This window comes from Spermophilus citellus (assembly GCF_964194105.1).
Source record: "Spermophilus citellus genome assembly, chromosome: 9".
NCBI classification, from domain to species: Eukaryota; Metazoa; Chordata; class Mammalia; order Rodentia; family Sciuridae; genus Spermophilus; species Spermophilus citellus.
This window is the reverse complement of record NC_138191.1, coordinates 20304428-20318130: the sequence shown is the minus strand read 5'-3', so window position 1 is coordinate 20318130 and position 13703 is coordinate 20304428. Positions and strand designations below refer to the sequence as shown.

Sequence of the window (13703 nt, the reverse complement as noted above, 5' to 3'; positions counted from 1 at the left end):
GTGCTGCAAAATGATCTTTCAGTCAGTATTTGGCTGCATAGATAAAAGTGGTTCTATATTATAATAGACCTGAAAAATTCCTATCTAGTGATGTTGTAGCCATGGTAAAGTTGTAGTACAGTGCATTACTCATGTGTTTATGGTGATGTGTAGACAAACCTACTCCACTATTACCAGTCCTATAAATGTATAGCATGTACAATTATGTACAGCACATAGTTGATAATATATGATTATGTTACTGGTTTTTGTATGTACTATTTTTGTGGTGGGGAGGCATTAAACCCAGGGGTACTCTACAATGAGCCACACTCCCAGTGTTTCCTAGGCTGGCCTTGAATTTGTGATCCTTCAGCCTCAGCCTCCTGAGCTGCTGGGATTTCAGGCGTGGGCCATCATACCTGGCCATTTTTCTTTCTTTCTTTTTTGTACTGGATATTGAACCCAGAGAGTTTTGCCACTGCGCTGAGCTATACCCCCAGCCCTTTTTATTTTGAGAGAGGATTTTGCTAAAAATTTCTTAGGGTCTTGCCAAATTGCTGAAGCTGGCTTCAAATTTGTGATTTTCCTGCCTCAGTCTCCTGAGTTGCTGGGATTACAAGTGTGTGTTACCATGCATTTTTTACTTGGCCCCAGCATTTTTTGACTTTTTGAGACAGGGTCTCACTTAGTTGCTGGGGCTGCCCTGGAACTTGGGATCCTCCCACCTCAGTTTCCTGAGTCCCTGTGATTGTAAGTATGTGCCACTATGCCTGGACTACTAGGCACTATTCTAAAATGGTAATCAAGCTTCCCATTGCTTGGTGTATGTGCCTTATATTATCCTCTCTTCTTTTTTAAAATTCAACACAAATTTATGAACCAGGGTTAAAAGGTTTGATACTCAGAGCATGTTTTAGAATACAAACACACACAAAAAGGATGGCTTTTATCCATTGCTAGAAATAATCACTGCCTCCCCTGACACTAGTTCAAATGACTTACTTATTCATGTTCTTCTGTGCTCAAGTTTATGATGACATCTGGTCATCTAAAGATGAGGGAATGCAAAACTGAGGCTTTCCTATTTTTAGGATTTCCCTGTAATGTGGAATAACCTAATATAAGTAAGGACTATTTGTTCCACATTGAAGACTATTAAGGGCAATCTCACTCTATTGACAATATCAACCTTTGACAACCAAAAAGTCTTAGTTATATCTCACTATTCAAAATGTAGCCAAAACTGTCATTATATAAACTGGGTTTTATAACCTGTAACTGCTCATGGGAACAATGACATTGGAATAACTATGATTCACTTGCATTTTCATTCAACATACAGACTGTGTGCCTTTCATGTGCCTAACATTGTGCTGTTGCTTTATTCTTTATGCAGTACTGGGGAATGAACCCAGGACCCAGGGGTGCTTTACATCCCCAGCCCTTATTTTTAACAGGGTCTAGCTAAATTCCTGAGACTGGCCCTGAACTTATGATCCTCCTGTCTCAGCCTCCAGAGTTGCTGGGATTACAGGCATGTGCCCAATAGGACCCAATCTGTTTAGCCTTCTTGGAGAGTGACAAAAGAAACAGCAGTGGTCTTTTTTCCACTGCATTACTGGATAACATTCCTTCATTCATTCTGAAAGTTGCATGACACAAACCAATGAAATAACTGCAAAATATGAAATATGACTGCTTCTCATTAAATGAGATCAATATAAATGAGATAGTTTGAGGGGGAATTAAAAATAAGCCAGATTTAGTACAGATTTTGAAAAAAATGTATTTTATTATTATTATTTTTTCCCCATTCTTTTTCTTTTATTTTAAGTGCTGGGGATTGAACTCAGTGCCTTGTACATGCTACGCATGCACTCTACCACTGAGCTGTACCTCCAGCCTATATATATGTATTTCTTAACAATACACTGCATAATCATACAATGAAATATACATCAATGAAAATGAATGATAGCAATATACAACAAAATGTGTGCATCTCAAACAATGAAAAAAATCCTTAGATTACATATAGTATGATACAATTTCTGTAAAGTTCAAAAAGGAAGAAAACTAATAAGTCACTTTAGGGATGCATATATTTAAGACATTTTACCTGTGATTAAAATTATTAAAGAGACGGAGTACAGGATGGGGAGAGAGAAGAACTCAAACAGATAAATGCAAAGTACTGGTAATGTTTTATTTTCATTTTGTTTTGTGATGCTGGGGATGAAACCTATAGCCTCATGCACATTAGGCAAGCTGTCTACCACTTAGCTATGCCCTCACCCCCAGCATTAGTAATGTTTTAATTTTTAATTTAGGCAGTGAATTCTTATGATTGATAAATTACTTTCATGCTTAATTTACCCTTTTCTTGGAGGGGGTACTGAGATTGAACCCAAGGGCACTTTACCTGAGTCATATATCCTCAGCCCTTTTTATTTTGAAATAGGGTCTCATTAAATTGCTGAGGCTGGCCTAGAACTTTTGATCCTCCTGCCTCAGCCTCTGAGGGATTACAGGTATGTGCCACCACTCCCAGCCTTTTTCTAAATTTTGAGACATGATCTCCATAAATTGCTAAGGACCTTGCCAAAATGTTGAGGCTGGCCTTGAACTTTCAAACCTCCTTCTTTTAAACTTCTAGAATCACTGGGATTATATGTATGCCACTGCAATTGGCTTACATTTACTTTTTTTTAATATTTATTTTTTAGTTGTAGATGGACACAATACCTTTATTTTATTTTTAGGTGGTGCTGAGGATTGAACCCAGTGTCTCACACATGCTAGGGGAGCGTTCTGCCTCTGAGTCACAACCCCAGACCCACATTTACTCTTTAACGTGTCAAATACATTAAAATATAAATGCAAGTGGGGAGTAGTGGTACATGCTCATAATCCCACCAGCTCTGGAGGCTGAGGCAAGAGGATCGAATAGGGCTGGGGATGTAACTTAGTGGTAGAGTGCCCCTGAGTTCAATCTCCCATGCTTGCCCCCTCAATAATATATATATATAAAATATGAAATAATTTATAAAGTATCAATCAAAACCACATGTGCATAGTTGTTTTTAAAACTTTTCATTTTTTATATCAGTATTCTTATTTATAGGCAAATTTGGGTCAGTTTTAACAAAAAATAATTTTATTAAAAGTAATTCTTAAGATCTTTAGTCTGGGGTAGAGATTTAGCTCAGTGGCAGAGCACTTGCTTGCCTAGCAAGCGCCAGGTCCTGAGTTCAGTCCTCGGCCCTGGGAGAGAGAAAAAAAGTGAAGAAGATCTCTAGGCCAATCAGGAAACCAGAATTGGAAGTTATAGTCTCCAGTGATATCTGAGAATTGCTTCAGTGAACTCTAGTCTCTACTGTTAGGCAGACACTGCAGATTACAGTACCAATCTGTTGACACTAGATATTGAGTTTTTGTCCCTGAAGAAAAACCGATCTTGCTGCTCTTCTGTGGAGCTAATGTAATAGCCATTGTTGTTGGTCAACATTTTCTGCCATAATTTCCTCTTTCACTGTACCACTAACTTTAAAGTTTAAGGTAGATATTCCCTACCTGTAAAGTAGGCCGTGAAAACATATATCTGACACTTTCAAATTCTCTACCTCATTTGGTGAGGGATTCCCTAAACATACGAGTTAGGATATTAGGTAGCCAAGAAGGAAATAACAGATATTTGCCACAGCCCATTCTTTTGGATATTTAACATCAATACATTCCTTTAACTAATACTTGAAAGGACCTGACAACGTGAAAGGCATTATTTTCTCAATATAATTTCTGTTAATGGAATAGTCTCTTTTTTGAGAGGGGTATTGGAGATTGAATTCAAGAGCTCTTGACCACTGAGCCACATCCCTGTTTTGTATTTTATTTAGAGACAGGGTCTCACTGAGTTGCTTAGTGCCTTGCTTTTGCTGAGGCTGGCTTTGAACTCACAATTGTCCTACTTCAGGCTCCCAAACCGCTGGGATTATAGGTCGGCACTGCTGGAATTCTCATTTTACTTGGGCCAGCTACGTACCCATTCTCCTTTGCAGTTAGAAATAGCCACTTAACAGGCCAGGCAAATATGGCAATGGGAAATCCTTTGGAATTTCTGGAAGAGCTTTGTTTTTCTCATAAAAGGGGATATATACATAGGCAATACCAGCCATTTCCTGTAGTTTTCTCCTGTCTTGAACATGGGCATGACATCTGCTACAGCAGCAACTTTCTAACAACTACAAGAAAATAGCATGAAGGATGAAAAGCAACAAAACAGAGGCAGATTGGAAAGACAGAGTTGCACCATTCCTGTATGTGGTAAGAACCACCAATTAAGCATTGATCCTTTCAGTTACAAGCACAGGTACTCTCAACTATGCCATTCTGGAAAACAGATAATAGTTGTATCTTTTTAGTTGACTCCATTTATTGAATTAATGGTATTTTCTAATGTATAAGCAGTTGAGTTTTTTTTTGCCCTATTAATAAAAATTGATTTTGCTAATTAAGAACCACGAACTGGGCCAGGGATGTGGCTCAGTGGTAGAGCGCTTGCCTAGCATGTGTGAGGCCCTGGGTTCAATCAATAATAAAACATATAAAAAATAAAGGTATTGTATCCATCTACAACTAAAAAAAAAAAAAAGAGAACCACGACTGTACAATATTTGGCACTTAAAGGCACCTTAACTTGGTGGTTAAGAATGTATTTGAATAAAACAAAGAAATGTATTTAAGAGTAAGTGCCTAGACTGCCTTGGTTCCAGTCTAGATAAATAATAAGTTCCTTGTACCTGAGTAGCTGTAAAGTGGGGTACAGTTTACGTGGAGATTATATATCAGTACCGGATACACAATAAAGCATTAAATAAATGGTAATCATTATTGGCAGTACCATCTATACTTTGCTTCTGTGACACCAAGGTTTTCTGGTTCTCCTCCTAGCCATTTGTTGTTTCAAGTTTAAATAGTCTTTCCTGTTTCCTATACATATTTATATGGATTTATCATATTGCATTATATGACCCTTGCTTTTTTCCCCTTACCATTCATCAGAAAATGTCAAGGCCTTTTTCAACTCACAACTTCTAATGCTTTGCATACAGTCTACATATTCTTAAACTTTTATCCTTACAGGTTACTCTGGATGATTATTAAAATACAAATTCCTGGATCCTATCCTCAAATTTCTATTTTAGCAGGTTAGCGAACCACATGTTGAGGAATATTGAAATATGCCTTCAATGTTTGAATATGCATAAGGAACTGCTGTAATTAACACCTTATTAATATAAGACACTATTTGTAAGGTTACCTTGCTGAATATATTATGCTAATTATAGGACATTTATGGTCCCCCCCAATACTGGGGACTGAACCCAGTGGCCCCCTACCACTGAGCAACATCCCAAGCCCTTTTTATTTTTTGAGATAGAGTGTCACTAAGTTGCCCAGCGTGACCTTAAACTTGTGATCCTCCTGCTTCAGGCTCCTGAGTCCCTGAGATTACAGGAGTACACCACCACTCCTGGCTAATTACAAACTATTAAAACTGGCTAATATTCTCAAATAGGTTTTCACTAGAAATAATAATTTTATACTGAAATTTTGCAAACCAGTCAAGTTCCTCCATCTACGGCAAGACATTAATATTCACTGAAAGTGAAGAAGAGCATTCCTTCTCCATTTAATTTTCTAACTATACATTACCTTTATAACATTACCACCAGCCAGAATTTATATGTAGGGCACTGAAAACTCTTCACTCATAAAACAAGCTTTTTTTTTTTTTCCCCCTTTTTTTGGGGGGTTGGGGTAGGAGGGTTGCTAGAAAATCCAGGGGCATCTTACCACTGAGCTACATACCTAGCCCTTTTTATTTTGAGACAGGTTTTCGCTAAGTTACTTGGGGCCTCAAACTTGCAGTCCTCCCACCTCAGCCTCCTGAGTCACTGGACATCAAGATTTTGATTTCCTAGGAGAAAAGGTTAATGTATAGATTTACCCTGAAATCTGTGATGTAAAGAATTTCATAAACTGCTCTAAAAGAACAAAAGGCAAAGAATGCTATATTATATCTTAATGAACTACGTGATAACTTTATCATTTTCAAGAAAACTTAGGATACCTGCTTCCCAAATGGACTTGTGACACATACTTAGGGCTTACTTCAAGGCAAATAGCTGGACTAAAAGTTTACTTACTCTTGGAAAATGAAATAAAAATGCACACATTTGGTGGGTAGAAGTGTTTTCCATTTAAATTCTCTGCAGGACAGTGAAAAGAAATTTGACAAATTCTAAAATGACATATAACTGTTCATTAATACCCAGTAATCTAAGCAGTACATTGTCATTACTGGAATCAGATGCCTTTAAGACATTTTGGGGAGCTTTTGTTTGTTTTATCTGGAGTTCTTCAGAGCAGTACAAAAGAAGCTTTATATCACACAGAGCACTAGCAAATAACTCTTTAATATCATGTCTCTCCCATGCAGTACTAGGATGTCTAAGGATACTAGAAAATATTGACAGGTTTATTTGAACCATTATTGGAAAAACTTAAATGGCTAATATAACAAAGTAATTTAGAGATCTGAAATGTGACTGAACTGAAATGGGAATGAGTTAATGAGTGAACCTGACTGACTACCCAGAATTTGAATCTCAAAGTCGCTTTGTTGTTGCCTATATAGCATTATAAATGTAATGACTTTCCTTAAGTAATAAAAATGCATTGATGTAAAAAAAAATATGTCAAAAGAGCCAAATGCCAGTGCTAATAATGACATCCAAGTAGATGGTGGTTCTTAACTATAAAATAAAAGTTATTTAAATTAAATATAGTATCTAGAACTATGATATGGATAAATACATGATACGCTCTTTACCCTAGGTAAACTACCTAAGTTGAAGGTTTCCTAGCAGGACAAAATTGAAAACTGACTACTTATACTTAATTAAATAAATAAATTACTTTTGGCATTTGAACAAAGTACTCATGTGAGTACACATACACAGGACAGATTCCTCAGCATTCGTTGAATGATATGATGACTATACTACTACTGGGGGGAAAACAGTTGGCTTATTTAGTTTCAAGTACATTTCCTGGGATTTAGCAGTAAGTTCTCTCAAATTAAGAGTAAAGACACCCAACCACAAAGTGCCAACTCCTAGCACCAGAGAGAATCAAAACTTCACAGGTGAATGATATTACAAATCAGAGAATCTGCCAATCTAGTTCTGTGAAATCATGTTACTTCTGTCAAATGGAAAAAAAAAAAAAATTCAGGTTTATGCCAAAAAGATGTAAAAAGTTAAATCTCTTAAAAATCTTTAGCAGTGTATCTTATGATCCTCTATAAAATAAGAGAACTGGTTTATAATAAAATGCTCAAAGTTTCAGAGATATGAAAACAAAAAAGAACAGAAAACAGTTTATATAAATCGAGGTCCCAGAAATGAAAATTAAAGGTAGTCTTACAGAGGAAGGAATGGTGAAACACAGTGTATATTCTCACAATATACCCCAAAACTATTTTGTGGACACCAACATTGACTGGGAATTCTAAACTGCTGCCTGATATCTATAATCAACACTAAATCAAGTCTGAGGCAAGACACTGGATGGATAATACTTAGATGGAAAGATAAATTCCTTCCTAGATAATCTTCAGCCATCACTTGGAAGTTCAGTTATTTGATGGGTTGGGAAGCAGTGTCCACTGAATTTTCCTTTCTGACCTGAAGAGACTCACTGCTGATGGACAATAATTCTCGAAGTTCTTTATTTTCAAGCTGGGGAAAAAAAAAAGGCGGGTTTATCTTATTTCCTGTATTTTTATTGTCAAACTGTGTCAGAACACATTGTTTGGGGCCAGGAACAGAAAACATTTTAGTTTTAAGGAAACAAATCACTAGATAAGAATTTCCTAAATACTAGTTATTTACTCATTTAAAATTTGTGGAGTAATTTTTATATACCAAGTGTTAGGACTACATAGAAGGAACAACACAAGGTTCCTTTTCACTTGAGGAATTTACTGTTTGTCATACTCTTCTTGTTCCCACAAGTTTTCACTCTTGATTAATTTCCTTTCCTAGATATCCAATAGTTTTAGAAAATGGATAAAAAGGGAGAGACGATAAACCACTTACTGAGCTGTACCTAGGTACCACGTCAATGCATTATATATGTTATTTCCTAACAATCTTTAGGGTAGATATCATTGCCTACATGCATATTTTATTTAAGATGAAGATACTGGGGCTCACAAAGCTCCCAAAACGTGTCCACATTCAGACAACTTGGATGTAGTACTTTTGGGGCCATGTTTTTTCCACTGGAATTATTAAGTAAAACTTGTCCCACATTTCCTTAGGGCTGTTTCTTTAACTGAGACAAATCAGGGATAATAAAAAGAAGTTCGCTCTATTAACTAACTCCTAATTCCTACTTGGGACCTGTCACTCCCTTTGATTTCCAGATGGAGTTTCATCATTATTTTCTCTGCAGGAATTCTGGTAAACCATAGTATTTCCGGGTTTGCCAAAGAGGTCAGAGCCCATGGTCAATAAATCTTTGAGACCACATAAAGATACTTTGGTATGTTTCTTCCGGCACTTAAATAACATTTCATATTATGTAAATACTAGTCTTGTTCTTTCCACTGGACTTTGGACTTTTTTTCTCTAGTATTTCTTTTTTGTTTGTTTTTTCAGACTTGATCTCTCTATGTTGCCCAGGCTGGCTTAGAACTCCAGATCCTTCTGCCTTATCATCCTAGCTTTCTGCTGTTTCTCAAAGGGCCCATGATAACTCCTTGCAACAAGCACCAAACCATCTACTAACATGTTTTTTTGGCACACTATTACACTAGGTATTTCTTTTGTAATATATTTCTATTTTAATCAAAATATTACATGGAAATAGCTTTAAAAAGTTAAATCTATAAAATAAATAGAAGTTTCTTGGCTTTGTTCACCGTTAACTCTATTTTGATTTTTATTTCCATAATTCTAAATAATATGGGTATATTGCCACTTCCCCTGCTCCCCCACCCCCCCACTCCCCCATTGATGGTTCTGGGAAGTAAACCCAGGGACTTGTGGATGCTTAGCACGTGCCGTGCCACTCAACTACATCCCTTGCCCTACCATTCCCTCAATTTTAGACATTATTTGACTTATTACAGTAAATGAGGGATTTCAGCTCACATGTAACCTGTTCCTTCCACTCTCTACTCTCCCAATGTGATAATATCTCAACTTCCAGTTAATACATAGTTGATATTTTCATTGATTATAGTTTACTACATTTCCTTTCCTGAAAAGAGTATGAAGGAAGAATTTTAAGTTGTGAGCACACACAGAAAACATAAATACATTGCCATGACAGGTTAATGTCTAGACTCGACAAAAACTGCAAAAAATTGTGAACCTAAAAAAGCAACAATCTTACCTCCAATTGTGCTAGTTTTTCTTGAATTTTACAAAACTGATCATCATCCACCTGAACTGCTTTCCTCATCACTTCTCCCATTTCACAGATTCTATCAATCTGACTTTCAATTTCCTGTGAAAATATTAAGGGAAAAAGTGAAAAAGTGATATTTCCTATACATATGAAGAACAGGATCGTATGAACTGATTTTTAAAAGTTCATTTAAAAAAAACAGTTCGGGCTGGCATTGTGGCTCAGTAGTAGAGCACTTGCCTAGCATGTGTGAGGCACTGGGTTCGATCCTTAGCACCACATAAAAATAAAAACAAATAAAATAAAAATATTTTGTCCATCTACAACTTAAAAAAAAAAAAGGAAAACCAAACCAGTTACCTTGAAATATATAAATATGTTAATAGGAAAAACAAAAACCTTCATTCAATCTATGCCACAGAAGTTGCACCAAAATTAACCAATAATCTGAGCCATAATAAAGTGAGTTTGTGGTATTCACACTCAACAGATCAGTTGTAGTCTAACTACCCACTGGAAGTTGGACTTTAGGTAGCTATTTAACTCAAGTTTGAATACTTTTATTGGCAGGAAGTTTATCACAGTATGAGGTTCCTTTATCTTTGGCTATATCTCTTAGAAAGTATTTCCATATGAGCTAAATTCTTATCTTTTTAAAGTTTTCTCTGGACCACAGAAAATAATTTTTTTTCTTCCAGATGAAAGATACTCAAATATCTAAAATATCCCTGTTCCCTAAAACTTTGAAAATGCATTCCATGAACATATTTCAGTAGACTTCCCCTGAAGCAAATAGTGAGGTTCCAATCTATTAATCCAGGATTAAATGATATAGTACATGTGAATGTACAATGACAACTATGAAAAACTGTACAAATAGAACAATAATACTGGGGGGGGGGGCTGGAAAGCAGTTCAGTTGGTAGAGTACCTGCCTCACATGCACAAGACCCTGGGTTCAATCCTCAGCACCACCAGGAAAAAAAAAAAAGCACAATACTGGGTCTCTCAAATTAAATCGGCACTGACTAATGTATAAAAACTGTCATTTAAGACAAAACAAAACATTTCTCTCAAGTAACATATTATGATTAGTTTAACACAGCTTTACTGACTGCCTGATATGTGCCAGAAACTAGGTTAAGGAAAAAATATGAATGTATGCTCCCCTAAACCATGAAGCTTACAATTCAGTCAAATGTACCAATTACAACCAACCAAGTGTTTACTGAGCACCTTCAACACCAACTTGCATTATAGTTCATGGAAAAACTAACATCTTGAAAAGAGATCTTGTTGAGGGCAGAGGGGAACATAGTCCCACTCAAAAGGACTTGAGCAGCCTCTTCTCCCCTTCTTTTTAGCCATATCTTTACAAAGCCACAACAAAATAAACAATGAATATGTACTCTCTTTTCTCCAAAACAAGTATACAAAGTGAAACAGTCTCAAATTTTCAATTCAGTTCATTTATAATTTATTTATCAGATTTCTTACTGCAGAGTGAGACTGATGAGCTTTCAGAACTGGTTCAGCATCCACTGCTTTCTTTGCAACCATTAACTGTAACATCTGTTTCCGGTATTTGCTCATGATGAGTTCCAAAGCATCCTGATGTTCCTCCAAAGAAACCCACAGTTCTAACAAAAAAATAAAATACCTTGGTAGTGATGTCTGAGAGATAGATCCCAAGGTTAAACTCTTAACAGAATTTTACCATACTCAATGAGATATTATTAATTCAAAGTGAAAAAATTACATTTTCTACATATATGAAGAACATGATCACATGCATTATGATTTTTAAAAGTTCATTTTAAAAAGTTATCTTGAAAAACATAAAATATGTTAACGGGGAAAACAAAAGCTCATTCAATCTATGCACAGAAATTGCACTACAATGTGAACCATAATATAGTAAGATCAGATTTAGTGTTTAAGTCTACAAAATTGAACAGCTACAGTGTACATAAAAAATAACTTTCTAGGCTTAGTGTACTGCCCCACACCTGTAGTCCCAGTGACTTGGGAGGCTGAGGAAGGAGAATAAAAAATCTGAAGCCAACCAGAACAACTTAATGAGGCTCTGTTTCAAAATAAATAAAAAGGGTTGGGGATGTGGCTCAGTAGTAGAGTACCCCTTGAATCAATTGCAAAAAACTAAAAACAAAAAACAAAAACTTTGTAGGCATAGGCAGCATAGTCTGGTAGAAATAAAACGGGATGTGTAATCAGAAGACATGGTTTGATTTCTGTGACTTAGTTCCTTAGTACTCAAAGCCAATTGTTTAACATCTCTGAAGCTCTTTTTTAACTGCATTATGAAGCTTACTTCAGTGTTTATTCTAATGAATACTTAAGTATTAAATTTTAAGGCTCTGAGAATATGAACTCTTTTTAAATGCAAGTCTCCGTTTGGTATACCCTAAAGAAAAAAAAAAGGCGTCTAATAATTCAACTGTGTAAGCATCTCTTTGATAAACTGCTAATACACATTAAAAGAAAAAAATCAGTAGATGACCTTATAAAGGGTAATCTGGAAAACTTTATTGTTAGTAATTAAACCTCCTAATAAGAGCACTGACCCCGTAAATAAACATAGGATATGCACTTTTATGAACTTTTACTGGGTATGAGAAATATCTTAAATACACAAAAAGACCCTACTAACCTCTGTTTTCCTGCTGCAAGTCTCTAATCTGTGTGTTCTCTTGAGACAGCAGAATGTGAGGCTTGTATCTTGACATGTCCTTCACGTCGGACGCATCTTCTTGATACTGGACAAACAGACACACTAAGCGCACGATAGATAAACAGTACAGTGGCAGACGCAACTGAAAGCAGTAGTCAGGGCTCCAGTGCAGGGATCCTGACCCCGATCCCGCAACAGTTCTCACCACAACCCTCTGGAATCGGGAATAAACTCCAAGCCGAGACCCCATTTCACATCTCTCCTCCCTTCCAGTGCCTAGAACCCGAGGGCCCAGGACCTCTACCCTCTGTCTGACCTGGTCCGGAAGCGCTGTCCCCGCCTCCCGCATAGCAGCCACTCGTCGATGCAGCGCGGCCGACTGATCCACCAGAGACTCGGCGGCCGCATCGTGCTCCCGCAGCCTCTCCAGCAGTGTCTTGGCGTCTGTCAGGATCTTCTCGATGGTGCAGTTCATAGCGGTAGGAATACCGCGGCCCCTGCCCTGCTCACCTAGGCGATACGCAATAGTAGTCCCCGGACCTGTCTCAGCGTTACAAGCGTCACTTCCGGGCACGTTTCAAAGGCGCCTGGCAGCAAGTATGTGCGCCTGCGCAGTGGCAGCCCAGCCCTTGGGGTGATCCGCTTTAACCTGCGGCTTCCCTGTAGCCTCGCCAGGCCCCGGAGTTCCGCCCTTGCCCCGCCCTCTGTTCCCAGTTCCCACAGCCGGGTGGTTAGTATGGTAGGGCTGACAGGTCTAAGGTTCTTCGTTCTCTGCTGTTTTTGATTGACGTGGTTTGTTGTTCAGTCATAGGTGGTTGGTTTTTTGTTGTTGTTGTTTTGTTTTGCGTTTTTTTTGCTTTTGTTTTTTATATTGTGGTGCACCTACTTACTCTCTCAACTTTTTTTCTGCGTTCCAGGTGCTGGGAATCTAACCCATACGTGCTAGGCAAGCGCTCTACCACTTGGCTACATCTTCCAGCCCAGTCAACCCTTCTTAAGTGTACATATAGTTCGGTAATTAGGTGTATTCAAATTGTGCAACCATCATCAACAGTCATCTCCTGAACGCGTCCATCTTGCAAAATTGGAACTCTATAGCTATTAAGCAATTCTCTTTCTCCTCTCTAAGCTCCTGTCAATTACTATTCTACTTTCTGTTTGTGTAAATCTGACTAGTCGTAAGTACCTCAGGTAAGTGGAATTGTTGTGGTGTAAACTAATAAATAAAATCAGTAAGAGTGTAAGTTATAGGTTATAGATTAGTAAAAAAATATAGATTATAGATATGATAAGTGAGATAAGACCATTATAAAGCAAGAACTGTCATAGACAGGCTTAAGACTCCATTTTGTTGCCTTCTATAAAAATCTGTTTCTATGAAACCTGTTTTCTTATAACAAATTGTATTGCACTCAGGATGCAGCGGTGGTGTGGTGAGCTACATCCTGGGTTTGAGTGCACGTGTGGGTCTACATGACTTTGAAATAGATTCTCGCCCCTGCCAACCCCTGCTCAAACTCAGGATACTCTTGTCTAGCACCTGCTT

The 13703-nt window shown here is 37.4% G+C and overlaps 1 protein-coding gene across 1 annotated transcript; it reads right to left on the bottom strand.

Moving 5' to 3' along the window:
• Nucleotides 1–1757: 1757 nt before the first annotated feature.
• Nucleotides 1758–12723, bottom strand: SIKE1 (suppressor of IKBKE 1). The gene is made up of 5 exons (XM_081307917.1): nt 12474–12723; nt 12137–12242; nt 10963–11105; nt 9451–9564; nt 1758–7787 (listed from the first exon to the last, which is right to left on the bottom strand). Exons 1-5 carry the CDS (start codon nt 12630–12632, stop codon nt 7686–7688), a joined length of 624 nt encoding a protein of 207 aa, XP_081164043.1. The 5' UTR covers nt 12633–12723; the 3' UTR covers nt 1758–7685.
• Between the last annotated feature and the right edge of the window lie 980 nt (nt 12724–13703).

Coding starts and splice junctions, on each gene's coding strand:
- SIKE1 (XM_081307917.1), bottom strand. CDS start 12,632: ATGAACTGCACCATCGAGAAGATCCTGACAGACGCCAAGACACTGCTG. Junction 11,106..12,136: donor CTTGCAGCAGGAAAACAGAG/GTTAGTAGGGTC, acceptor TTTTTTTGTTAG/AACTGTGGGTTTCTTTGGAG. Junction 9,565..10,962: donor CTCATCAGTCTCACTCTGCA/GTAAGAAATCTG, acceptor ATATTTTCACAG/GAAATTGAAAGTCAGATTGA.